The sequence below is a fragment of the Podarcis pityusensis genome (genome assembly GCF_964106645.2).
Source record: "Podarcis pityusensis genome assembly, contig: HAP1_SCAFFOLD_414, whole genome shotgun sequence".
Taxonomy (NCBI): Eukaryota; Metazoa; Chordata; class Lepidosauria; order Squamata; family Lacertidae; genus Podarcis; species Podarcis pityusensis.
In genome coordinates, this window is record NW_028293314.1 from 10,861 (window position 1) to 37,816 (window position 26,956).

The 26,956-nt window shown below is 53.0% G+C and overlaps 2 protein-coding genes and 1 long non-coding RNA gene across 4 annotated transcripts; 1 reads left to right on the forward strand and 2 right to left on the reverse strand.

The window, feature by feature from the left end:
* Positions 1-1,561: 1,561 nt before the first annotated feature.
* LOC308469105 (uncharacterized protein) lies at positions 1,562-16,915 on the forward strand. 2 transcript variants are annotated; one of them, XM_081024438.1, is made up of 4 exons: positions 1,562-1,839; positions 2,174-2,216; positions 4,696-4,796; positions 4,947-16,915. In XM_081024438.1, the coding sequence occupies exons 1-4, from the start codon at positions 1,600-1,602 to the stop codon at positions 16,863-16,865; spliced, it is 12,303 nt and encodes a 4,100-aa protein (XP_080880564.1). In that variant the 5' UTR covers positions 1,562-1,599; the 3' UTR covers positions 16,866-16,915. The 2 variants fall into 2 exon arrangements, with proteins under 2 accessions (XP_080880564.1, XP_080880563.1); XM_081024437.1 differs by having other exon boundaries at positions 4,696-16,915.
* Positions 16,916-18,181: 1,266 nt separating this feature from the next.
* LOC308469103 (ribonuclease inhibitor-like) lies at positions 18,182-23,293 on the reverse strand. Its single transcript, XM_081024436.1, has 3 exons — positions 22,953-23,293; positions 21,266-21,436; positions 18,182-19,912 (listed from the first exon to the last, which is right to left on the reverse strand). Exons 1-3 carry the CDS (start codon positions 23,225-23,227, stop codon positions 19,786-19,788), a joined length of 573 nt encoding a protein of 190 aa, XP_080880562.1. The 5' UTR covers positions 23,228-23,293; the 3' UTR covers positions 18,182-19,785.
* On the reverse strand, positions 18,182-25,931 carry LOC308469104. The gene is made up of 2 exons (XR_013982005.1): positions 25,843-25,931; positions 18,182-18,389 (listed from the first exon to the last, which is right to left on the reverse strand). It is a non-coding gene; the product is annotated as an uncharacterized lncRNA (long non-coding RNA).
* Between the last annotated feature and the right edge of the window lie 1,025 nt (positions 25,932-26,956).

Consider the following 26,956-nt stretch of genomic DNA (forward strand, 5'->3'; position numbering starts at 1 on the left):
ATTACATTACCCACATATGGAAGATTTGAAACTGGGCGGTAATTGGATAGGTCTAAGGGATCTAATGAAGTTTTCTTTAAGAGTGGACATACCACTGCTTCCTTCAGTTCCCCTGGGAATGTCCCTGTGTCAAGGGACAAATTGATAATTTCAGCCAGGGGGGTCCGCGCAACATCGGGACACTTCCTAATCAGCCAAGACGGGCACGGATCAAGGAGGCAGGTGGTGGGCCTACCAACTTGGAGGAATCTATCCACATCAGCAGGGAGTATTCGATTGAAATGGTCCAACACTGGACCTGAAGTCAGTCGAGGGGCCTCCAGTTCAGTCACTGTATCTAAATTGGCAGGGAGGTCCCAGCGAAGCAACAGGACTTTCTCCGCAAAAAAGCTCGTGAATGCCTCACAGCTGTGGGTCGAATTTGTGCTTAAATTTGGTTGTCCTCCTAAGGACGTTATTGATCTAATTATTCTAAAAAGTTGTGCTGGGCGAGAGCTAGCGGATGCAATGGAAGCTGCAAAGTAAGATTTCTTAGCAGCTTTCATAGCCATCTCATAGGCTTTCATAAGCGTCCTATAAGATGTTCTTGAGGCTCCGTCACGAGTCCGTCGCCATACTCACTCTAGCTGTCTGAGATCCCGCTTCATTTTCCGGAGCTCCTCAGTAAACCAAGGGGCCCGGTTTCGACAGGGTCGCAGAGGGCACTTAGGTGCGATTTCTTCAATGGCTGCCAAGAGCCGGTTATTCCAGTCCTCAACAAGGTCATCTAATGAGTCGCCAGGAGGAGCAGGGTCCCGCAAGGCTTGTCGGAATCTATCAGGATCCATCAGTTCTCGCGGACGAGCCCCAAATAGGTTCGCCACCCGAGCAGGGGAGGAGCGGGAAGTCAATCTTGGCTTTCAGAGTGATCAGACCATGGCACTTCCACAGGGGGGAGCATGATCACATCTATGCCAGCCCCAAAGATTAGATCCAGCGTGTGGCCTGCTTGATGAGTGGGGCCCAAAACAAACTGGGAGAGCCCTAGTGTTGCCATGGAAGTCATTAGGTCCAGAGCCTGTGAGGAGGGAGCGGCATCGGCATGGACGTTGAAGTCTCCCAAAACCAGTAGGTTTGGGAACTCCAAGGCCCAGCTCGCCACCACCTCCAGCAGGTCTGACAGGGTGGCTGCAGGTGTGCTGGGTGGTTGGTACACCAGCCAGACAGCCAAGCTCTCCTTGGTGCCCCACACGAGACCAACACATTAAATGCCGGAGATCGCCGGTGATGGCAGAGCTCTGAAAGAGCAATCCTCCCGGATTAACAACGCTACTCCTCCCCCCCCGACCCACAGTCCGCGATTGATGGAGGACAGAGAAACCTGGTGGTGTTATCTCATGTAGGGAGACTACTTCGCCTTCCCGTACCCAGGTCTCCGTCACACGTCAAATGGTTGGCTGCCCTAGATGGGTCCCTTTTGGCTGGATCCAGCAGACCTTTCTTACGTTCAACGATGATGCAATAAAGGTGTTTTCCGCCTGCACGGAAACGTTTGTGATGCGCTCCAGAATGCTCCCGGCATCCGGCTCAGAAGCAACTCCAGCATTGGCCAGGAACGCAATGCCGTGGATTTTTGTTTCGACTTTGGAGATGGTTTCCTACAAAAGCATCGCTCTCCTTTGGAAATTGCTCTCCTCCCTGAGCAAGAATGCCGTCTTGGTGCTAGTTCTCTATTTCATGTGGAAACTTCTGGGAGGTTTCCCTATGTTGGCCAGCGCTCACTCCTGGCTGCGGAAAAACTGCAGACGTCCTTCGTTCTGCCCCGAAATTTCACCAAAGCTCCTTTCTCTCGCAGAACGGGTAAGTCAGTCTCTTTGGCTGGCCCACCAAGTCTTTGCCTGGGGAGCTTGGAGCCAGGGCTGCTGCAACAAACAGCTGTGCAAGCCTTTGGGATCAGAGATGCAAGAGGGCATCAGAGGAGAGAGGGAAGGGAAAGGAAGAGGGACTGAGGCCAGTGCTGCCCCTGACCACAATTCAAGGCCATGGCACCCTGCTTGAAAACCACTGATGTAGGTTAATAAGTCTTTTGGGTCTGGGAGGGCTGTGAGAAGAAACAAAGGCAGAGGCCTCCTGTTCCCTTGTTCCCTGCCAAGACAGACACCTCTCTCTGCTTGTGCTTCTTCCTTCGTTGCAGTTTTTTCGGAAGGTCACAGACTGGCGGAAGAAGATCGAGGAAGGTAAGAAGTCTCCTTCCAGGCCCCCAGCTCCTTCGCCGCAGCTCCTTTCCTCGGGTGCAGACCTTTGATAAGATAAACTTTATTCGCATTAGCCAACGGCCATAGCAACATAAAACAAGCGATATATACAAATAAAATATATACAAATAAAAAAGACTGCAATGGGTAAAAAGGGCAATCAAATGACCAAGATTATCGTTCAGATAGTGGCCCTTAATCTCACTGTACCCTCGATAAACCTAGCAACCTTTGCTGTTGTCTGATCATTTTGATCTGATAAAAGAAAGACCAATGTGGCCTCAGATGGGCGGCCTGGGATGGTGAGTAAGAGTGGGGTGATGATCTCATTCCTCAGATCTTCATAAAGGGGACAGGACAGGAGAATATGAGCCGCTGTTTCCAGATTGCCATCTCCACAGAGGCAGAGTCCTTTCTCAGTTGGAATCTTTTGGTATCTGCCCTCAAGTACGGCAGAGGGCATCACATCCAGTCTGGCCAGTGTGAAGAAGGCACATCTGTATTTTGGGATAGTTAATTTATACAAATATGGTGCCAGGGAATCAAACTGAGAAGGGGGGGAAAAGGCATACCAAGGACAGAATTCCTTTATAATGGCCAGATTGTTCTGTTGCTCTAAGTCCTTCAGACGCTGTCCAATTAGCCTTTTTGCTTTAATAAGGCCCCTCATGAGAAGCTGATGTGGGTGGAGTCCGCAGGAGATGATTTTTTGGTGCACAATTTTGGACCACACACTTTTATGGGGGTCTTGTGTCACTAAGGGCAGTAGACCAGGTGGATTTAGATTTAGACGGAGCCAATAATTAAGAGTTCTTTGCCAGGACTGAGCTTCTACAGAGGGAAGACTTGCCTCCAGTCGTAATTCTGCATTTGGGACATTGCCAAGCTGGTCGTGGGAAGAAGGGAGAATTTCGATTCCGTTTGCATTCCCAGGCGATCCTGCCTCATTCACCCTTGGCAAGAAGCGGCGGGAGAAGGAAAGCCCAGCCTCTCTTTGAGATTTGCGCTTCTCCCATTTTCTTTGGGATAAAAATTCTACCCGGCAAAATCACATACAAATGTGCATACCGGAAGAAATTCACACTTGAAATACAGGCTTTTCCATGGTGACTCGCCTGGTGCCCTTGTCACATATGCTTAGGCACCAGGCAAAAACATTCCTCTTTTAATCAGGCCTTTGGGGCTTTTAACTATCCATGGCCTTTTTGCCTGGATAGGGGGCTTTAATTTTTATTTTTTTGGCAGGGGTGGCTTAAAATATTGTAATTCCTGGTAATTTTTGCCATTTCGTCGTAGTCCATCAGAAACCAGGTAGAGAGGGACTTCACGTCCCAAGGTCATATCCAGCCATATCCTATGGATCTCTAACAGGAAGTTGCCACCTGTTTCTTTGCTTTGCTGTGAACTCTCTTGATTACTTATTAAAGTTCGAAAGAAAGAAGATAAATTCACCATGACAAAACTGCAGAAGGGCGCCATTAACTGGGAGCAGGAGCCCCAGGGTGGCGTAACGGTTAGAGTTTTGGGCTTTGACCTGGGAGAGCAGGGTTTGAATCTCCACTCAGCCACAAAACTCACTGGGTGACCTTGGGCCAATCACTATTTCTTAGCTTAACCTACCTCCAGAGCTGGGCGATATATCAATGTATCATCCAAAACCATTTTGAGGTCCATATCACGATATTGTTTTTTGACCTAGCAATATATTGCGAACCATGATGTGTGTGTGTGTGTGTTTGCTATGCAAAAAGGACAATGTGGGGGAAGCCATGAAGCGAACCACTGCTGCTCTCAATTCCTACAGCCTGTTAACTCTGCTGCCTCAGCACGATGCAAGGAAAACCGTCAAGCCGTCCTTATTTCAGATATAGTGATAAATCAGAATATCACTGATTTTTAGCTTGTCATCTATCACAATGTTGATCTATCACACCGGGTGGTGCTGTGGTCTAAACCACCGAGCCTCTTGGGCTTGCCGATCAGAAGATTGCGGTTCGAATCCCCGCAACAGAGTGAGCTCCCGTTGCTCTGTCCCAGCTCCTGCCAACCTAGCAGTTCAAAAGCACACCAGTGCGAGTAGATAAGTAGGTACCACTGTGGCGGGAAGGTAAACGGCATTTCTGTGTGCTCTGGCTTCTGTCACGGTGTTCCATTGCTGCAGAAGCAGTTTAGTCCTGCTGGCCACATGACCCGGAAAGCAGCTTGTGGATAAATGCTGGCTCCCTCGGCCTGAAAGCGAGATGAGTGCCGCAACCCCATAGTCACCTTTGACTGGGCTTAATCATCCAGGGGTCCTTTACCTATCACAACGTTGGGAACCGGATATCCCCCAGCCTTACCTACCTCAGCGGGTTGTGGCGAGGATGAAATGGGGAGAAGGAGAATCATGAACATCACCTTGAGATCCTTGGAAGATAACGGTGGTCTAGAAATCTAATAAAGCCTTTTCTTCCCATCGCAGGTATCAAGCACAAGGTGTTTTGCAGGCTACCAGACGGCATCGCCCAGAGGGCTCCTGGGAGCTCTGTCCGCCAACTGCTGTGTGATGACGTGGCCTGCAAGGTGTGTGAGCAAGCAGCTCAGGAGGCCTCGCAGCTGATGAGCGGCGGCAGAGCAGGCGGCTACAATTTCCCCAGCATCCGGGCCCCGCTCTCCCATGGGCCTTGTGTGGGGCGCCCGCTCCAGCTTGACGCACCTGATTCCTTCCCACAGAGTGCCAGCGCTCCTGACCCCATCTCTAGAGATCCTCCCGTCACCCCGACAAGACCAGCCTCGTGCGGCAGGCCTCTACGTTCCTCCAACTTCCCGGCGGACAATAGGGAGCAAACCTTCTCCATCGCAGAGCGTGTTTCCGAGGGCTCAAGGGGAAGCAGCCACCGTTCTGGCGGCCTAATCGGACAGGAGGAAGAAGTCCTCTTCTCACCCACTACGCAAGAGATGTCACAGATGAGCTGGACGGCGTCTGCTTCCGACCTGTCCGAGTTGTCTTTCAGCAGCTTGGAGGGCGGCAAATCTTGCAGGTGCGGCCAGGTTCCCCGTAAACCGCGCAAGCACCATAGGGACTCCGGCTGGGTCAAGAGCTCTGCGGAATCCCAGATGAGCGGCAGAGACACAGAGAGTTTCTTTCTCCGGATGAGAATGTACTCGCAGAGCTCGCCCAGTGAGGCCAGCCATGGCCGGGGACGCAAGACGACGTCACCTCAAGAGGGAAGGAGTGAAGCCCCCCGTAGCACGAGGGACCCATCTTCCAGCAGGGCCCAGGCGTTCGTGTTTACAGCAGCTGACATCTCCTTTCTGGACCAGGCCGTAGTAGCAAGCTTGGAATCGCACCTGCTGGGGAAGAGGGTGCAACACCTTCTGGGGCTGCCCTCAGCCCTCCTCAGGTCCCTCCAAGGCTTTGTGCCCTCTGCTCCGCGTCCTGTGCCCCAGCGGGGCCCTGTGGGTGTTACTGTGGTGACGGGTCCTCAAGCCCTCTCCTTTGTGGCTGAGAGAGCAAAGAAGAGGCTGGAGCACCACCTGAAGAAAATGGTCCAGATGAAGCATTGGCAGCTGCCCCAGAGGGTGCAGGAGGCCCTTAGGCAAATGAAGCCACCTTCACAGCCTAGAGAGACGCCTACATTCCCTCAGAAGAAGACGCCAAGCTCCTCCAAGAAGCTTGCAAAGGAGAGTTGCTCGGCGCTGAGCTGTGCCCGGAAGCAGCAGGTGTTGCAGAGGAATTTGGCCAAGAGAGCCCTTGAGACGCAGCTGGGTGTGTCCGCTCCTAAAATCCAGCAGTTTCGGAAAGCCTCCCCTCAAGCCCCGAAGCCTGCGCTCCCCAAAGTCATCCCACCCGGGTTGAGACCTCCAGAGCCGAGATCCCAGCAGATCCATTTTCTGGACCTGCAAGCTCTCAGTCACATCCAGCTCAACATTACCCACAAGAAGTTGACCTGTCGCTTGGGGCTGCCCTCGCTGTACCATAGGTCCCTTGCCCAGCTGTTCCCGGGTGCCGTGTTTCAAGCGCCCACCTTCCCCTTGCCCAGAAGATCTGCAGCGTTCGGCTTCACCTCTACACACATTCGGTTCCTCTGTCCGAAGGCCCGAGAGGAGCTGGAGTGGCATGTCAGAAAGAAGACTCTGCAACACGCCTGGGGGATCCCGGGGCTCGTTCAAAGGTCCCTCCGGATCCTCCTATCAACCTGCCATCAGGTTCGCCCCAGGAACGCCAGGGCTGGTGCGGTGTCCATTTCCATACCCGAGCTCTCCTTCCTCAGCAGGGCCACCCAGAGGGAGCTGGAGAAAAATGTGCAGAAAAGGATTGTCAACCAGCGTTGGAGGCTGCCCCAGAGGGTCCTTGACTCCATGAAGCTCCTCTACCCACAGGGTCAGCTTGGCAACATAACGGGCTCCAAGCCGAGCTCCTCCAAGAAGCTTGCAAAGGAGAGTTGCTCGGCGCTGAGCTGTGCCCGGAAGCAGCAGGCGTTGCAGAGGAATTTGGCCAAGAGAGCCCTTGAGAAGCAGCTGGGTGCGTCTGCTCCTAAAATCCAGCAGTTTCGGAAAGCCTCCCCTCAAGCCCCGAAGCCTGCGCTCCCCAAAGTCATCCCACCCGGGTTGAGACCTCCAGAGCCGAGATCCCAGCAGATCCATTTTCTGGACCTGCAAGCTCTCAGTCACATCCAGCTCAACATTACCCACAAGAAGTTGACCTGTCGCTTGGGGCTGCCCTCGCTGTACCATAGGTCCCTTGCCCAGCTGTTCCCGGGTGCCGTGTTTCAAGCGCCCACCTTCCCCTCGCCCAGAAGATCTGCAGCGTTTGGCTTCACCTCTACACACGTTCGGTTCATCTGTCCGAAGGCCCGAGAGGAGCTGGAGTGGCATGTCAGAAAGAAGACTCTGCAACACGCCTGGGGGATCCCGGGGCTCGTTCAAAGGTCCCTCCGGATCCTCCTATCAACCTGTCATCAGGTTCGCCCCAGGAACGCCAGGGCTGGTGCGGTGTCCATTTCCATACCCGAGCTCTCCTTCCTCAGCAGGGCCACCCAGAGGGAGCTGGAGAAGAATGTGCAGAAAAGGATTGTCAACCAGCGTTGGAGGCTGCCCCAGAGGGTCCTTGACTCCATGAAGCTCCTCTACCCACAGGGTCAGCTTGGCAACATAATGGGCCCCAAGCCCTATGCTGTCGATCGGCAGAGAAGGCAGAAGGCCCAGAGGATGGTTGCTCCAGCCCCACCGCTGCTCCTGCCCACTCAGCTGGCCAAGACTCAAGTGGTCCTGCGGCCCCACCTTGCAAAGAAGAGCCTGGAGATGAACTTGGAGGTCTTCCCTGCTGCCGTCAGAGTCTCCTGGAGATACAGGCTCCTCGTTCTGAGGAGGCCTCTCCCCAAGGTGATCCGCCCGGGCCACAAGCCGTTGCTGCCGCGCAGACCCTTGCCTCTCTCGGTGTTCGCAGAGCAGGTGAGCCGGATCGAAGTGTCGGTGAAATGCAACCACCTGGCATCCTTGTGGGGGCTGGGCACCCGCTATGCGGAGACGCTTAGGGCAATGAGGTCCCCTGGACCTTCCAGGCGGAGGAGGACAGCCTTCACCTTCAGCGGAGTGCAAGTGACGATCCTTCCACGAACGGAAGCAGCAGCTCTGGAGCGTCACGTCAGCAGGAAGAGGCTCCAGCATGAGTGGGGCTTCCCAGTCCTTGTCCAGAGGTCGCTCAGGTACCTCGTTTGTGAGCCGCCCCCTCTGCTTCCCCTGAGGCAGCCGGGGGTCTCTGCCCGTGTCCTGGTGCAGGACTTGTGCCTTCCGCAGAGCTTCCGCAACCGCCTCGAATTGCATGTGCAGAAGATGAAGCTGCAGCGCCTTTGGGGGCTGCCGAGGAGGGTGGTGGAGTCTCTGAGGTCGCTCTTTCCGGAGCTCAAGGCTGCTGCCCACCGGCAGAAATCACCTGCTGAACGGGGGGCGAAAAGCACGCTCAGGAAAGTTGGGCCTGAAAGCCTCCCTGTCACCCCCGTCGTGGGCACCCTCTGCGCCGTCTGCCGTAAAAGGAAAGCGGACGCAGTGTCCCGGGGGTTCCCCAGTGTGGGACGCCAGAACCTGGAGAAGATCAGGGTCCACTCGGCCAAGAAGTCCATGGAAGTGCATTGGGAGATTTTCCCGGCCGTTGCTGTGAGCTCTTGGAGACGGGTGGTTTTGACGTCCAGGCAGCCTCTGCCCAAGCGGATTCTCCGTGGCGTCAAGCCCTTGCAGCCCCGGAAGCTCGTCCTGACCTTTGTGCTGGCCGAGGACTTCAAGAAGATTGAGGTGTCTGTGCAGTGTAAACACCTGAGCTCCCTCTGGGGGCTAGGCCAGCGGTACGTGGAGGCCCTGAGCGCAATGGCCCCTGCGCCACACCCACAACCTCCCAGGTCCAGGAAGGCTTCTCTCGGGTTCTCCCCGGCCCAGACTCTGTTTCTCCTGCAAGAGGACCGGGAGTCCTTGGAGCGGCACGTGAGAAAGAAGAAGCTCCAGCACGAGTGGGGCTTCCCCGTCTCTGTCCAGAGCTCTCTCAGGGCTTTCATGCAAGGTCCCCCCCTGCCAGGACAGGTGCCGCTTCCAGGGGCTTCCCGCAGAACCAAGATCTGGGTCCAGACGCTGCACAGGGAGCTCTTGTTTCTTCCTCGCAGCACCCGCGTGCGCCTGGAGCACCACATCCAGCGGCTGAAGCTCCAGAGGCAGTGGGCGTTGCCCAGGAGGATCCTCGAATCGATGCAGTTGCTGTTCCCGGGGGAGAAGATGCTGCCAGCAGGAAGCACTTCGCGGGAGTCCAGCTTTGGGGCTTGTGCCAAACCGTGGACAGCTGGTGCCAAGGGTGCTGAGCCGGTCAGGGAGAAGGGCAGAAGGATGGTGGGTGCGGCCGCGCATTCCGCCAAGCTGTGTCTCCCACTGGAGGGCATGTCTCTGGAGAAGCTGCAGCTTCACGTGACTAAGAAGAGTTTGGAGGTGCACCTAGGAGCCTTCCCTGCTGTGCCCAGACACTCTAGGCAAAGGGCATCGCTGTCCCTCAGCCAGACTCTCCCCAGGCTGATCCGTCCCGGCTTGGCGACCTTGAGACCCCGTAGCTCTTGCCTCTTGTTCAGTGTAGATCAAATGGGTCAGATTGAACTGGCCGTGCATCACAACTACCTGGCCTCCCTGTGGGGGCTGGGGACACGCTACGTGGAGGCGGTGGCTGCGATGGCCCCCCGGCCGCCCTTCCGAACTCCGGCCAGGCGCAGAGGGGCCGCCTTCGAGTTTTTGGCAGTGGAGACGCTGTTCTTCCAGAGGTTGTCCAGAGAGGAATTGGAGCTGCACGTCAGGAAGAAAAGGATGCAGCACATGTGGGAGTTTCCTGCCCTCGTGCAGAGGTCGCTCTGGGGCTTTATGCAGGGACCACCCAGGCTGCCCGGCCTTCCCAAGACCAGCATTCCGATCTGCGTCCTGCATCAAGAGCTGCTTTTCCTTCCTCGGCGCATGTGCCGCCTCCTGGAATTTCACATTCAGAGGAGGAAGCTGCAGCGGAGGTGGGGTTTGCCACGGAAGGTCCTGGACTCCCTGCAGCAATTTCTCCCCACTCCTCCCCCAGGAAGGGCTCCGCTTCCTCAGAGTGGCAAGGAAAAGAAATTGACAAAGGCCACGGGATCCCGGGCGGCTGATGCAAGGCTGAGGAAGACCTCCAATGTTCCCCCAGTGAAGAATCAATGCTTGGAGAGCTCCACCAAAGCTACTCTGGATACCCATCTCAAGAAGAAGGCTCTGGAGAGCAAATTCCAGTTGATGAAGGCACCTGCCGGCCCCATCAGACGAGCCCCTCTCCCTAAACCTCCTTCCCTCCCCTCTGGGGTGAGACCCAGAAGGCCCCTCCTGCTTTTTGTCGAGCAAGAGGCTCTGTTGAAGATCCAGCTGAACATCAAGCAGAAGCATCTCACGTGTCTTTGGGGCCTACCTGGTTTGCAAATCAAATCCTTGACCAAGATGTACGGGAAAGTTCCTGGGCAGCCACTGCCAGGAAAAGTCGCCACAGTCGGAAGCTCGGCAAAGGCCCTGGGGAGAGAAACACCCAAGGGCCCTGCAGCAACAGGCCTTAAAGCCTGGAAGTGGGGGGCACCTTTCCTCACACAGGACTCCTCAAATCTTCTGGAGATGCACGTTCTGCGGAAGAAGCTGCAGCACACGTGGGGCCTGCCAGCCACAATTCAGAAATCCCTCTCTGCATTTCCCCGGCCCCCCTCTAAACTGCAAAGGTCTCCAACCCGTGCAGTAAAAGTGAGAGTCGTGACAGCCCAGCGCCTGGTCTTCCTGGATCCCGTCACAGCGGGGAGCCTGGAGGCCCACTTGAAGAGCCGGATTGCGGCACACCGATGGGGCCTTCCCAAACTAGTCCAGGAGTCGGTCAAGGTGTTCCTGCCTCCTGGGTCTGCTCCCCAAGCTGATCAGGCACAAACCCCACTATGTACCTGCAGCAAAGTCCTCCAAACCTCTCTGGGCACTCGTGGCCAGCGCCTCCGGGCAGCTACATCGCCTTCCCAAGCTGACCAGATGCAAATCCCACTATGCACCTGCAGCAAAGACCTCCAAACCTCTCTGGGCACTCGTGGCCAGCGCCTCTGGGCAGCTACATCGCCTTCCCATGCTGACCAGACGCAAATCCCACTATGCACCTGCAGCAAAGACCTCCAAACCCCTCTGGGCACTCGTGGCCAGCGCCTCCAGGCAGCTGCATCGCCTTCCCAAGCTGACCAAATTCCACTATACACCTGCAGCAAAGACCTCCAAATGCCACTGGGCACAGGTGACCAGGGCCTCCAGGCAGCTGGAGGAGAAGCCCAGAGCCTGCTGGAGAAGCAGGTGGAAAGTGAACGGCAGCAACTACCCAGAACAGGAGGGCAACCTTCAGAGCTATCTCCAGGAGGGAGGCGCCCGGAAACCTCACGGCATGGAAGAGAGACTCCAAAGAGAGAATTAGACCTGTTGCCAGTGGTAACAACATGCCTTACAGATGAGGCCAGAGAATATCTTGAATTCCATGTAAAGCGCAAGAGGGTCCAGCATGACTGGAGCCTGCCGTCCGCTGTGCAGAAATCCCTACGGGCCTTTGCCCCACCTCCCCCTGAGCTGCAAGGGCCTGCAAAGGCTAGAGCAGTAGTACTCCTCAGCCCTGAGAAATCGGGGGGCCAAGGGAAAGGGGGCGCAGCTGCCCACCCACCACAGTCTGTGACGGAGGCGATGATTCCTCGCCGGATCCTGCGTTTTCTGTGTCCAAATGTAAAGGATTGCCTGGAAACCCACGTGAAGAGGTGGGCCACAGAGCACAGGTGGGGGCTGCCCCAGATGGTTCGGCGTTCAGTGAGGGCGGCTCTTCCTGCTCAACAGAAGTCCAGTGCGGGAGAAAAAAAGCACCCCGTGCGACTCTCAAAACGTCACCACGACTCGCCCCAGCGGCACGAAGTCCATTCCCATTCTGAGACAGAAGAGTCTAAAGGGGTTCTCCATGCTGGAGAAAGCAAGCGTCCTGTACAACTCTCAAAATATCACCGTGACTCCCCCCGGCAGCAGGAAATCCATTCCCATTCTGAGGGAGAAGAGTCACCAGGGCTTCTCCAGGCTGGAGAAAGGAGGTCTCCTGTACAAGTCTCCAAACATCATCGCGACTCCTATCAGCAGTGTGGAATCCATTCCCATTCTGAGGGAGAAGAGTTGATGGGGCTTCTCCATGCTGGAGAAAGGAGATCTCCCGTACAAGTCTCCAAACACCATCGCGTCTCGTCGCAGCGGCAAAAAATACATTCCTATTCTGAGGGCAAAGAATCCCTGGCGCTGCAGCCGTCCAAAAAAGCATCCCCTCAAAAGCCAAAGGGTCATCAGAGGAAACAACGGCCGGCCAGAAACATGGGCACAACTGTCGAGATATCGCCCACGCTGCAGCCACCTTTCCTCACGGATGAGGCCTTTCAGCTGCTTGAGTTCCACATCATACACAAGAGAATCCAACATGCGTGGGCCGCTCCGTCTGTTTTGCAGAAGTCCCTCGATGCCCTGGCCCCGTTTGCCCTCCACTGGGGAGAGGACGCCCCCAAGACGCATCGTTGGGATGGAGAAGAAGTGAGGGTCATCGCCAACGACCTCTCGTTCCTTAAGCCAGACACCAAAGAGCGCCTGGAGGCCCACATTACGACCTTGACCACCAGACACAGGTGGGAGATCCCGAAACGCGTTCAGCAATCCCTGAAGACCTTTCTGGCCTCCAGGCCCCCCTCCCGATCTGAAGTGGGTCTCTTGCCTTGCCAGTGCAAATCCTGGCAGGCGGCCAGAGATGATTATCAGACGAGTGACGACGACAACAAAGGCTCTCCTCAGGGAACAGAGGGCAGGAGGAGGGCAACCAAGAAGCAAAAGGTCCTCTCGCAAGGCCAGCGGGGAACAGCGACACGTGTGGGGCATGAAGCGAGTGTTTTCTTATTTCCCGGGGTGAGGCTGCCGTTCCTCCAGCACGAGGCCCAGAATGTTCTGGAACTCCACATCCAACGCAAGAGACTCCAGCATTCCTGGGGCCTGCCCTCCGCCGTGCTCAGGTCCCTGCAGGCATTCTCCCCTCCTCCCCTTGAGTCGCACAAGAAAAGGCCACCAAGAAAGATTGTGGCTGGTCGGATTCCATGGGAGGAAGGAGACATACAGAATGTTAGTCGGAGCCTCTCCTTCCTCAGCCCAGAAAGGAAGGAGCATCTGAACGGCCACCTGAGGCGTATGATTGAGAAACGCAGGTGGGGCCTTCCGGAACGCGTCCAGCAGTCGCTGAGGGCCTTCATGACTTCCAGGCCTGCTTCCCAACCTGAACTGGGTCGGTCACGGCAGCCCTCACCTCCTCCCTCAAAATCCCCCCAGGATGCGGCTGATTCAGAGACTGAAGGCGACAACCAGTTGGCTTCTGGGACAGAAGGAGACAATGAAGACGACTCCAGCAGAGAGGCAATGGAGAAGCTCCACCACAAGAGAGAAGCAACAGCTTCAGCTGCCCGTGTTGATGTGTCAACTTTCTTATTTCCTGAGGTGGCGTCTCCTTTCCTGCCGCAAAAGGCCCAGAATGCTCTGGAGTTCCACATCCAACGCAAGAGACTCCAGCATGCCTGGGGCCTGCCCTCCGCTGTGCTCAGGTCCCTGCAGGCATTCTCCCCTCCTCCCCTTGAGTCGCACAAGAAAAGGTCACCAAGAAAGATTGTGGCCCGTCAGATTCCTTGGGAGGAAGGAGACATGCAGAGTGTTAGTCGGAGCCTCTCCTTCCTCAGCCCAGAAAGGAAGGAGCATCTGAACGGCCACCTGAGGCGTATGATTGAGAAGCGCAGGTGGGGCCTTCCGGAACGCGTCCAGCAGTCGCTGAGGGCCTTCATGACTTCCAGGCCTGCTTCCCAACCTGAACTGGGTCGGCCACGGCAGCCCTTGCCTCCTCCCTCAAAATCCCCCCAGGATGTGGCTGATTCAGAGACTGAAGGCGACAACCAGTTGGCTTCTGGGACAGAAGGAGACAATGAAGACGACTCCAGCAGAGAGGCAACGCAGAAGCTCGGGGGAAAACTCCACCACAAGAGAGAAGCAGCTGCTGCAGCTGCCCATGTTGATGTGTCAACTTTCTTCTTTCCTGAGGTGACGTCTCCTTTCCTGCCGCACGAGGCCCAGAATGCTCTGGAGTTCCACATCCAACGCAAGAGACTCCAGCATTCCTGGGGCCTGCCTTCCGCCGTGCTGAAGTCCCTGCAGGCATTCGCCCCTCTTCCCCTTGAGTCGCACAAGAAAAGGCCACCAAGAAAGAGCGTAGCCCATCCGTTTCCTTGGGATGAGGGAAACGTCAAAATTACGACTCGGGGGCTCTTGTTCATCAACTCGGAGGTGAAGGAGCGTCTGGAAGCGCACGTGAGGAGTCTGACTGCAGGACACAGGTGGGACCTCCAAAAACACGCTCAGGAAGCCGTGAGAGCGTTTCGGCTTCCCAGGCCCCCTTCTGTTGTAGAAATGGGGCCGGAAACTCACCCCCGTGACTATCAAGAGGCCTTTCGTATCCGCTCCCCATTTGAGCTGGCAAGCTCTGTGGAGAAACGCCAGGACAGGCAGAACGTGTCAGGTGAGCTGGAGGAGGAAACGCTGTTGGCAGCGGCCCCGTCTGCCACTTCTGCGACAAGCATAAGCTGTGAGAGAGAGCTGCCTTTCCTTGCCGGCCATCTCCAGGACTTTCTGGAGTTCCACATTCAACGCAAGAAGATCCAGCATGACTGGGGCCTGCCAGCCACCGTCCAGAGGTCGCTGCGTGCATTTGCTCCAGTTCCCCGGGGACTACAGGAGAGTCCTTTGACCGGCACAGGAGCGAGAATCGCTGCAGCAAGAGCAAAGGGCGTTGCCGCAGGAACAAGAGCAGGCACCAAGAAAGGACGCAAAGCAAAGGAGGTCCAAGTTGGTGCCAAACAGCTGCATTTCTTGCATGTAGGCACAAAGGAACATCTGGAGAAGCACATCCGGGGCCTGAAAGTGGAGCACCGATGGCACGTTCCCAAAGTGGTCCAGGAGTCGGCGAGGGCGTTTATTTTTCATGCTCATGGACCAGAGGAGGAGGAACAGCCGTCCACGTATGAGCAGACCCTCGACACATCAGACACCCCATTTAAGACGGAAACGGAACAAGAATCCAGCTCAAGTTGGGAAGATCCACGCATCTACCACGCAGAGCTTTTTCCTGAACTAGGGCAAGACAGTGGAGAGGCGTCATGGGTGGAAACAGAAGAGCCGTCCCTCTGCCTCTGTGGGAAAACGCGGAACCACACAGCTGCCCAGGAGGCAAGGGGTGGCTGGGAGGCCCCGAGAGAAGCTCCCCGCAGGAGCCGATTGCAGGAGAAACCTTTGCAGGGATCTTGGTTGAAGAAGGCCAGGCAAGTGCAGCGCTCAAGGATTCCTGACAGGATCCAGGATCCTGGGGTCCCCCCTCTCTCACAGCCCACTCGCAGACCCCCAAAGTACGTACACAATGCCAGCCGTCGGCTGGAGAGGAATCCCAGCTCCCAGAGGGTGAGATATACCTGCGGAAGAATCACTCACCTGGCAGCACGCTCTTCAAATACATCCCTTGGGAAGAGGAAGAAGAAGACGACGACGAGGGTTCCATGGCAGCCGGAGGGTAGCTTTGAAGGGATGGCAGACGACAGCCACCTTCCACCTGGGCAGCTTCCGCTGTTGCCAAAGGGCTCTGAAGCTGGCTGGGAGCACAGGAAGGTTTGCAAGCTACCCAACTGCTCTTCTCCGTCCCATTTTTCGAGGAAGGCCACTGCTGCCACCTCCTCCTCCTCACAGCTGGCAGTAGAGCAGAGATGGCAGCAGCAGGAGCAAGAGGAAGGTGCAGAAAATGGCAAAGAGGGAGGCTCCTCTTCTCTGCTCTCAGAGGATATTGAGCAAGTTCCTGGTCCATCGTCTGGAGATAGCATCAGGGATGCTTCTCTGCCAGAGCAAGAAGCCACTGAGGCAGACCTTAGGCCTCTGCAGGGGACAGAGAGTGCACAGCAAGCTAGCCTTTTTGCCCCCCAACAGGCCTTCCTGAAGCAGGCGTACGCCGTCGAACCCCAGTCGTCTTATGAGGAGGTAGTGGCCAGAACCTACAGGATGGCCGGCAGCATTCGCCAGGTGAAGTCAAGGAGCGGCCTGCGGACAGGAGGCAGGAAGGTGGGCTGGGGCAGGGAGAAGAGGATGGACTCGCCCAGCCAGACCATGAGAGATGCTGACTGGGCCACCGACACAGGGCGCCAGGCATCTTCTGCCACCAAGGAGCTGGGAAGATGGTCCTCAGAGTCCCTGTGCCAGGAATGCCTCAGCCTGAAATCTCCTTCCTGGAAGGAAGGGAGCGAGGAGGACTCTGTGGTGGCCCCGCTCCATCAAGGAGCCCGAGGCCTGGAGGAGGCCTCGAGCGACAGCCCCAAAGACTCCGAGTGGCAAGCGCTCCCTGCGTCTCCAAAGGAAGGCTTCCTGGGCACAGAGGGAGGGTTCCAGAGGCACTCGGCCCCGGACAACGAAGCGGCGGTGGAAGGACAGGAGGAGCAGGGCACCTCCTCGGGCTCCGAGGAGCAACGCCCCGTGTCGGTGGGGAGCATGTCGCAGTTCAGCACCGAGTGGGAGTGGGAGCAGGTCGGGGACTGGGACAGCAAGGAGGAAGGGTTCGCAAGAAGCGACTGGATGGTAAAAGAGGAGGAGGAGGAGGAAGGAGGAGGCAGCAGTGGCGGCAAAGCAACGGGGAGCCGCAGGCATGAAAATTCCCCAAAAAACAGCCATTCCCTGGTGTCCCTGAAGAAGGCAAAACCTTCCCAAACGGCCTTGCTTTGGGAAGCAAGATTCGTCCTGAGTAATATGGCAACGGAATCAGCTTCTGGGCCACAGCAGGCAGTAGCAAAAGAGGTTACGGAAGGGAGGGTGCCCCTTGGTCAAACCGCTTCACCCGCCGCCAGCCAGGGATCTGGGGAGCGAAGCCGCTACTCGCAGTTTGTAGGCACGGCGCCTTCTGATGAGAAAGTGACCCTCCTTAGTAAGATCTTGGAGAGGAAACTGTCCTTGGATCAAGGCCTGCGGGTCCTCAGACATGGTGGCGAGAGGCGAAGCAAGCAGGAGAATTCTGGGTTTTAAACGGGAAGATTGCATATTGTAATATTCTCCAATAAATGCCTAGCTCATTAGCGCTGTGTTCTGGGGGCTCCCATGTTTGCAATGCACTGTTCTCGGCACGCCACTTTCTCAACAGTTAGTTCTGCATTTCTAAAAAATCAATCTCTTAGTGGCAGCGCTTACAGTTTGGAACTCCCTGCCAATTGATACCAGACAAGCACCTTTGCACTGCACTTTTCGGCGCCTGCTAAAAACATTTTTGTTCATACAAGCGTGCCCAGATGTTTAAAAAGTTGATGTGAGTTTTAATCTCTTTTTAGTTTGTTGTTAGTTTCAATTTTGGAAAACTTGAGTTATTTTTTATTATTGAGAATTACCATTTTATTTGTTTTTCGTAAGCCGGTTTGAGCTTTCGGGTTGTTTTTTCTTTTTTTACAATCAAGGAGTGTATAAATTTTATGAAATAAATAAAAATGAACACTTCAGGGCTGCTGGCGGACACCAAGGTCGCAAGCCACTCACAGGTGACCCTACAGCAGCCTTCTCCAACCTAGTTGCCCCCAGATGTTTGGGATCACAATTCGCATCATGCCAGCTACCATCAACTCACTTCCTATCTCAGAGCCAGTGTTTTCCAGTGCAGCTGTGCTGAAAAACATGGATAAGTGGGGTTTTTTTATTTTTTACAAGGGCTCCTCTACCATCATAGGTAATCGTAGGTCACCTCTGTCTCCACAGGTGTGTTTTGATGGTGCTTTTATTCTCCTATGCAAGCACCATGCAGACCAATGCTTCTAGTGGTGCTGGCATTCAGCTGCCAAGGTTGCTCAATGGTGCAGGACGGTTTGAGCATGTTGCACTGATTCTGGCCCAACTGCATTGGCTGCCCATTAGTTTCTGGGCCCAGTTCAAAGTGCTGGTTTGGACCTCTAAAGCCTTAAATGGTTGAGCACTGCAATACCTCAAGGACCATCTCTCCCCATATGAAGCAACCCGGACTCTGCATTTATCGTCTGAGGCCCTTCATTGTGTGTCTCCTCCACGAGAAGTCCGGAGGGCAGCAACACAAGAGCAGTGGCTCCCTGCTCGTGACATGCTGTCCCCAGGGAGGTTCGGCTGAAGACTTCATTACATTGTTGGGATGCGTCCAAGGAAACGGGGGCAATTTGCAGGCCCCCAGCTGGCTTCAGCCCACCGGCTGGTAGCTGGGCGATCTCCGGTCCCTGGCATAGCATAAATCAGCGACCCGCAGCTTCAGAACTCTTCAGAAGCTGGAGCATGCTCTTATCAGCAGAGTAATTAACTCTTCACAACGGAAGGGCGGACAGAGGCATATGTAAGGCATATTTACAAGCAGTTTATTCAGCATAGATCAAGACAAAGAAAATATGTCTGCTCTCCTTCATGTCTAAGAGCAAGAAGCACTAAGCAAAAGCAATACACAAACAGAAGTTCCCAGCAAGCTGTGCTGGAATGTAAACAGACATGTGACATACAACAATCCACATATCTGTTCCTCTTAGGGTGGAACAGAACAGCAATATCCTAACATACATATCTTCAGGTGCCAGCCAAAAATATTCCCTTCTCCCAGGCATCCGGGCTAATTAAACAATCCATGGCCTTTTAAACTGTGTATTGGGGTCCTCAGATGAAGAGCTGTATGGAAATGTAGAGATAGTGCTGTCTTTAGGATATGGTTTTATTGGAACAACCTGAGCATAAGCTTTGAGGGGCTCGCAGCCTGAACTTCTTCTGTCTTAGTCGCAGCACAGAGCAAGCAGGTCTCTGTGTCTTCATCTTTCAGCCTGCTCCTAGCTCAGCGCTCTCACGTGATTCTTGGTTATTGTCCTACCTAGCACTTGGCTAATAAAAACCTCAACAACTTAACCCTAAAAAACCCTCAACAACTTAAAAAAAACTCAACAACTTTGGGGTAAAATCATAAAAGAAGCTCAACAACTTCAATCCTAAAAAAATGTTAACAATTTTGGTCAGCCCCCACGGCCCTTCACTTCATCAAATCTGGCCCTCTTTGAAAAAAGTTTGGACACCACTGACCTAGACAAAGGGACTGCATTGGAAAGGTTTCCCTTACACATTCCACCTCTTGCAATACAGGATCCCAAGAACTGGAAGGGACTTGGGGCGTCATCCAGGCTGAGCCCCCAAATTCCTAACAATACTACGCTGTTGCCCTCAGAAGGGCTTCCCTTATAAATCACAAGTTTGAATGTGGCACTGACAATAATAATAATAATAATAATAATAATAATAATAATAATGATTTATTTGTTTCCCAGCCACTCGGGCGGCTTCCAGCAAAGATTAAAAATACATTAAAATGTCACACATTAAAAACTTCCCTGAACAGGGCTGCCTTCAGATGTCTTCTAAATGTCAGGTAGTTGTTTATCTCTTTGACATCTGATGGGAGGGTGTTCCACAGGGCGGGCGCCACCACCGAGAAGGCCCTCTGCCTGGTTCCCTGTAGCTTTGCTTCTCACAATGAGGGAACCGCCAGAAGGCCCTTGGTGCTGGACCTCAGCGTCCGGGCAGAAAGCCCAAAGCCCGATAGCTGCCAAAAATGAGCCACGTTTGCCTCGCTCCCAGGAGGCACCACGCCTGATTTTGGAAAATCCAGGTCATTGGGTAGCTTAGAAGGTTTTGTTTCTCGTCTGTGTAGGTCAGACATCTCAATGGCCTGCTGCTCTCCATTTCAGGCTAGAGGGGCTGTTACCTGGCAGGGTCACCAGCCACAATGAAGTACGGCTGAAGCCTTGGGCCAATTCACACATGCATGTAGGCAGTGCAATGTTCAAGTGGCTGTTTGCAGCTCAACACCTGGTGGGTGGCAATCATCGGTGGTGCTTGGCTCTGGTTTCACACAATCTGCAAGCAATCTGCTGGTGCTCGAGTGGTAAGTTGTGTGAATATCCCATTACTCGTCCCCTGGGAAGGCGGCACAGCCGGGTGGATAATAGGAGGTCAGGATCAGCTGAGGGCGTGCAGCCTGAGCTGCCTGCAGTTTTTTCTGGGTGATGCGATTTAGGGTCCACATTGTAAGTCTGGAAGGAGGAAGGAGGAGAAAAACCGCATCGTCAGAAAGGAGGCTCCCCCAAGAGGGAAAAGTCTGCTTGCAAATCTCTAGTGGGGTCATCCACTTGGCGAAGCTTTGAGGCAAAGAGGATCATGGCTGCCAAAGCTGATGCCATCTGGCTAGTTTGACTGAGACCTGGAAGCCTCTAAGCTGATGCCAGAAACTGCAGGGAACAGTTTCCTGGGAGCCCATTTTCTCTCCCCAGAACACAGCAGAGACCTAGTTTACGAACAGCCTAGAGTCCATCCATTCCAAGGCCTTCAGGTCCTAACCATAGCTGTCAACTTTTCCCTTTTCTTACGAAGAATCCTATTTGGAATAAGGGAATTTCCCTTTAAAAAGGGAAATGTTGACAGCTATGGTCCTAACTCTCTCTCATAACCACTCCAACTGTTTAGGACTTCTCTGTTTGGTGCTGAGGGATGCGGGTGGCGCTGTGGGTTAAACCACTGAGCCTAGGACTTGCCGATCAGAAGGTTGGCGATTCAAATCCCCACGACGAGGTGAGCTCCCATTGCTTGGTCCCTGCTCCTACCAACCTAGCAGTTCAAAAGCATGTCAAAGTGCAAGTAGATAAATAGGCACCGCTCCGGCGGGAAGGTAAACAGCGTTTCCGTGCGCTGCTCTGGTTCGCCAGAAGCGGCTTAGTCATGCTGGCCACATGACCCGGAAGCTGTCTGTGGACAAACGCCGGCTCCTCAGTGCGTTTCCCTGTCTCACAGTGCTTTAATCCACTTTAATTGTGCAGACCTAAATTTCTGATATGTGCTTGAAGACACGCTCCCCGCACCCTCCCCAATAATAATACTGACAACCTGGAGGTAACCAGGGTGTGCCGATGATAAGAAGGGCAGGAGAGACAACTGACTTGAGTGACATCACAAACTGAGGGGGAAATTTGGAGAACTTAAGATTGTCCTTTTGAGCATGAATGACTATGAACTCTAAAGGGAAAGGGAAAGGGACCCCTGACCTTTAGGTCCAGTCGCGGACAACTCTGGGGTTGGGTGCTCATCTCGCTCTATAGGCTGAGGGAGCTGGTGTTTGTCCACAGACAGCTTTCGGGTCATGTGGCCAGCATGACTAAGCCGCTTCCCGCCGGAGTGGTACCTATTTATCTACTTGCACTTTGATGTGCTTTCGAACTGCTAGGTTGGCAGGAGCAGGGACCGAGCAAAGGGAGCTCACCCCATCGTGGGGATTTGAACGGCCGACCTTCTGATTGGCAAGCCCTAGGCTCTGTGGTTTAACCCACAGCGCTACCCGCCTGCCTGATGAACTCTAAACAACATGCACAAAAGATTGGCGGGGGATTACTTACGCCAGCCTCTGGAGTCTGCAGTGCTGCTTCGCCAGTGAGACACACAGGTGCCTGACGCCCTCATCTCCCAGGCTGTTCCCCCCTAAGCCCAGCTCCGCCAGGCTCTCATGGGATTCCAGGACGGAGGCCAGATCCTCACATGCCCCGGCTGTGAGACCGCAAAGGTGCAACCTGCAAAGGAAGATGAAGGGCATTTGTGACACCTGGAAAGATGAAACTGAAGAGAGAATATGTCCCACAGGCAAAATAACAAACTTGGATCTGAACGTCCCAAATGCCACACACAAGAAGAGTTTGGTTTGGTTATATTTTGGCTGATCTTATTCAAATGTTTACATGAAGGTTACACCCATTTTCATTTGTTCAAATAGCTCAGTTGCTAGGGCATGAGACTTAATCTCAGGGTTGTGGGTTTGAGTCCCAGGTTGGGCAAACGATTCCTGCATTGCAGGGGGCTGGATCAGGCACGCCCAACACGTCGATCGCGATCGATCTGTCGATTGCAGGATTGGTTTTGGTCAATCAGTTGATTGATCAATCTATCGAGAGAAGCCCAGCACACTCTAAATGGCTCCTCAGAGAGAGAAAGGGCTGGTTTAGGGAGAGAAAGAGAGAGAGAAGCTGGGTGCTCCAACTGGCTTCTCAGATCTGTGTAAATTAATATAAAAATATACAGTGGTACCTCGGGTTACATACGCTTCAGGTTATAGACTCCGCTATCCCAGAAATAGTGCTTCAGGTTAAGAACTTTGCTTCAGGATAAGAACAGAAATCATGCTCCAGCGGTGCGGCAGCAGCAGGAGGCCCCATTAGCTAAAGTGATGCTTCAGGTTAAGAACAGTTTCAGGTTAAGAACGGACCTCCGGAACGAATTAAGTACTTAACCTGAGGTACTACTGTAGTTTCTTTTCTCACTTGTTTAGTTACTTGTCCATCTAGTAACTATTTGGATCTGTCATGATTATATCCAAACAAAACTACTGTATCTGTGAAATAAATATCCTTTAATTAATTAATTAATTAATTAATTAACTGATTAAACAAACTTAAATGACTTTGGAGGGGTGGGAGAAAGGAACACTTGCTGAATAATGAGAATGGGAGAGTGTGGTAGATCACTGCCAGTTTTTGATACTGGGTAGTAGATCACAACCTATTTGAAGTTGGACTTGACTTGCCTGCGCTAGATGGTCCTTGTGGTCCCTTAGGTTAAGGTAAAGGGACTCCTGGCCGTTAGGTCCAGTTGTGGCCAACTCTGGGGTTGCGCCGCTCATCTCGCTTTACTGGCCGAGGGAGCCGGCGTACAGCTTCCGGGTCATGTGGCCAGCATGACTAAGCCACTTCTGGCGAACCAGAGCAGCGCAAGGAAACGCCGTTTACCTTCCCGCCGGAGTGGTACCTATTTATCTACTTGCACTTTGACATGCTTTCGAACTGCTAGGTCGGCAGGAGCAGAGACTGAGCAACAGGAGCTCACCCCGTCGTGGGGATTCGAACCGCCGACCTTCTGATCCACAAGCCCTAGGCTCTGTGGTTTAGACCACAGCGCCACCCGCGTCCCTTGTGGTCCCTTACAATTCTATGAAATTTGTTACGTGCAGATCGGATTTTTGCAGGGCACAGTTGTGGAATGGCAAGAAGAACTCTTGGAGGAGGGGGAATTAGGAGAGATGAAGAAGCCACTTACGTGAGTCTTTGCAACCTGGATTGTGGGTGCTTCAGCCCCTCGCACAACTTCCTGATCCCCTCATCACCCAGGTTGTTCTCTCCCAGATCCAGCTCAGAGAGAGACGGCTTGGATGCCAGGACCTCTGAAAGGGGCTCACATGCACCAGCTGTCAGGTTGCAGCAATGTAGCCTGCAGGAGATGGAGGTGGAAATGAGCTCCAGAAAGGGGCTTTGCAGCTGGGATAGGCGCTCACAGCGCCAGGCTGGGATGTGACCGTAACCTTTTCCTCCCATCTTTCAGGAAGCACAAAGCTGATGAGAGGCTTTGGTATGTGATCTCCTCTACCCTGAATACCCATGGGGGAGTTTTGGATATTGGCATTCAGTCTTCTGAAGACAACAACAACAACAACAACAACAACAAATTTATTAAATTTGTGAGGTCCATGCCTTTACACAAAATACCATAAAACATTATTAAAAGATGAACAAAAAGATTATAAAAGTAAGCTAAAATTCATGCCATGCTGTCCCAGCAAGGAAACTACCCAATAAACCCCACCATTCAGGGAAGAAGATACAACAACAGGTTAGGAGAGCAATGGGAGGGACCTCACCGTTTCATCCAGGAACCATACCCTAGTTTTCATAGCCTTCACCACAAAGACCGCTACCGCGTGAGAAATCCGTGGATCAGCGTCCACCAGTAAAAACTTTACTTGGTCCTCAGAGTTGACTATTGATTTGGGAATAGTTTGTAACATCGCATCCCTGAAGGCCGAATAGATGGGACAATACAACATGTAATGTATGAGATCCTCTTTGGTTCTCATATAACAAGGACATATCCGCTGCTCTACTGGGATTTTTGCATATCTGCCTGACAGATAGGCCGTAGGAATGGTTTGAAAACGGGCCATAGTAAAGGCTCTCCGAAGAGTGGGATTGGTGATATTCGCCAAGTAATTGGCGCAGATTTTGACTGCTTTCAGTCGGGGAAACCAGTGGGAGGACCCTGGGATCTGTATTTTTGTGGTATCTAACAGAGCGTCTCTCTCCAGGATCCATTTCCGGAGTTTGTCCGGGCTCCACCGTTTGAGGATATTAAACTCCGGTAGGGTGTATCTAACCAGGATCTCAGATAAGTTTTGGCGCCAAGTGGTGTTCTTTTGAAAAGATACAAAGGCTTGTTTGGCCAATAAGGTGTTTGAAGTGTTTGCAAGGTTGATGTAAAATCGTAGGAATCTTAAGTGGGCCCTGGCAGACACAGAGGGTAAACCAACCTCCACCCTCAAGAAAGCTGCTGGGGTTCCTTGAGGAAGGCCTAGAATCCTCTTGAGATAGTAGTTTTGCAAAATTTCAAGCCGTTCCAACAGCCTCTGGTTCCACCCCCAGAGTTCTATCCCATATAACATCTGGGGAATAGCTTTCCCAACAAAAGCTCTTAATGCCGGGATCACCAATTGTCCTCCCCTGGTATGGAAGAAACTAAGCAAAACACCAATTGTTCTTCGTGTTAGGATGGTTACAGCCTTAAAGTGGGCTAGCCAGCTAGATGTAGCCTGGAATGTAACACCCAGATATTTTAAAAAAGGGCACTGTTCAATCACATGTTCATCTAAAGACCATCTAAAGGTGTGGCGAGCTCTAGTGAACACCACAATTTTTGTTTTGTCATGGTTTATCTTTAGTGAATTATGGGAACAGTAGGCTGCGATCCCCTCCAGCATGCTGCGTAAGCCTCTTCGGGTGAGTGCCATTAAAACCATGTCATCGGCATATAGCAAAATATTCAGGCGTTTACCTTCAAGGGCTGGAGCCGATGACTTGTACTTTGCCATGTACTGAACAATGTCGTTTATATAAAAGTTAAAAAGAAATGGGGCTAGCAGGCATCCCTGTTTGACCCCTTTCCCCAATGGCAGTGGGTCCGTAAGAGTTCCCGATGACCCAGTTCTGATTTTGACTGTAATGTCTGTATGTAACTCTCTGAGAATTTTTAAAAGTCGTCTGTCAATGTCCGTTTCATATAATTTTTTCCATAGTCTATCTCTACAGATTGAGTCGAAGGCAGATGTCAAGTCAACGAAGGCCACAAAGAGTCTGCTCTTATACGCTTTTGCATATTTAGCTACCAGGGTCTGTAGTACCATGCAGTGACCTATCGTATTGTGGCCCTTTCTAAATCCTGCCTGTTCCTGGTTGAACAGGTTAGAATGGTCCGCCCAATCTACCAGCTTGTTTAATAAGTACCGGGTATAAAGTTTGTATGCGATGTCCAGAAGGCTTATAGGGCGGTAGTTTGCTGGATCTTGAATGTCTCCCTTCTTATAGATAGGGACTACCACACTTAGTTTCCAGTTTGCTGGGATTTTACATGTGTTGTTTATTGCCGTAAAAAGTTTGGCCAAAAAGATGGCCCACCATTGGGCATTTGATTTAAAAACCTCAGGGGGGATCATGTCCTCACCAGGAGCTTTGCCATTTTTTAAAGTTTTAATTAGCTGTAGGCACTCTGATTCCGTAACAGGATCCCAACTAGCTAGATGCTCATTCTTCAATGGGAGGAACGGACTCAAATTAGCAGTATTTGAGAGTGTGTATAGCTTGAGAAAGTGTTGATACCACACATCGGATGGAATACTGCTGTTTACAATTTTTCCTTTGGATGAGACTCCCTGTGCTACTATTGCCCAGAATTTTCTATCGTCTCGCGATTTAATCGCCTTATCAAGTGCCTCCCATTGTTCCTTCCTGTAAAGGGATTTCTTGAGTTTTAAGGTGTTTTTATAGTGAGAGCGCCATCTGTGGAAATTTACCATAGATGACAAAGTCCTCTCCTGTTTTACCTTATTTTGTTGTTTCCTAAGCAGGGATCTTAGCTTCCGGCATTCTTTGTCAAACCAGACTGTCAGGGAACTGCCATCGGAAGGAAGGGAAGTGAAAGGGCTCACACAGGTTGGGAGAGACTCAGCAGCTGAAGAGGGAACCAGTAGGGGGAGAGGAGCTGAGCTGAGGGAAAGGGAGCTGGAGGGATGGCTCAGAGACACTTCCAGCGAAAACAGTGGGGAGGTTTCAGGACCTCCTGTAGGGACACCCACTCCTCGCCGGAAACTGTCACGCAGAGAGTCCAGAAGACGTGTTTCCGTTAAGGAGCTTTTATGTTGGAAGCGATTCCGAAAGCAACCACTGTCGGAATCTGCCAGCGACTGACGGAGCCATGTTTAAGGGGCTCCGTTACAGACAGAGGTTTGCAAACTTGACCAAACTCTGAGGGACTAGGATTTTACACACAAGCAGCTCATCGTCCCATCACAGCATTCCGACAGTCTTCGTGAGCAGCTTGTGCAGGAGAAGGCATCATGAGCAACCCAGCCGGAACCGGAGAAGCAGGAGCTGGAGCGGGTCCAAGCCTGGAAGAAAGGTACCGGGTGTTGGAGGTCCAGCTAGCGCTGCAGACGGCGAGGCTTGAGGAGAGGAGGGCTCAGGATGCAGACAAAAAGGGGAAAGACACCCAGCTCGTCAGAAAGGTACCAGGATTGGTGCAGAAGTTTGGGGGGGAGCCCAAAGACTATCATGGCTTTCGGACAGAGATGCAATATGCCCTCAATCTGCAGTTTGATGAATTCCCTGACGAGGAATCACGAGTGGCTTTCGTGATTGGGCATCTTGAAAAGGGGGCGAGAGACTGGGTTAGACCCCTGATGGCAGCGAATAGTGACGTCCTAAAGGACACGATGAAGTTCTTTCGCGCCATGGATCTGATGTTTTCCAGCGATATTGAACAGGGAGTGGTCCGCAGACAGTTAATGGCTTGCAAACAGGGGAGCCGATCTGTCCGTGAGTACTGGACTGAGTTCACCATGTTGATCCATAAATTGGGGTGGGATCTATCGGCGGAACCCATTCAAATGCTCTTTGAAGAAGGGCTTTCTTCGGCTGTGAAAGACGAACTTTCCCGGGCGCCCAGGGCGGAGTCTATGGACCAGCTGACCAAATCAGCGCTGACCATAGGAGCGCGCC

What these genes read in the sequence shown, in the direction of transcription:
- LOC308469103 (XM_081024436.1), bottom strand. Translation starts at nt 23,227, where the DNA reads ATGGGAGGAAAAGGTTACGGTCACATCCCAGCCTGGCGCTGTGAGCGC. An exon ending in TCCAGGTTGCAAAGACTCAC is followed by an intron (nt 21,437 to 22,952) that starts GTAAGTGGCTTC and finishes CTTCCTTTGCAG; the next exon opens with GTTGCACCTTTGCGGTCTCA. An exon ending in TGCAGACTCCAGAGGCTGGC is followed by an intron (nt 19,913 to 21,265) that starts GTAAGTAATCCC and finishes TCCTCCTTCCAG; the next exon opens with ACTTACAATGTGGACCCTAA.
- LOC308469105 (XM_081024437.1), top strand. Translation starts at nt 1,600, where the DNA reads ATGCCGTGGATTTTTGTTTCGACTTTGGAGATGGTTTCCTACAAAAGC. An exon ending in TCCTTTCTCTCGCAGAACGG is followed by an intron (nt 1,840 to 2,173) that starts GTAAGTCAGTCT and finishes CCTTCGTTGCAG; the next exon opens with TTTTTTCGGAAGGTCACAGA. An exon ending in GCGGAAGAAGATCGAGGAAG is followed by an intron (nt 2,217 to 4,695) that starts GTAAGAAGTCTC and finishes TTCCCATCGCAG; the next exon opens with GTATCAAGCACAAGGTGTTT.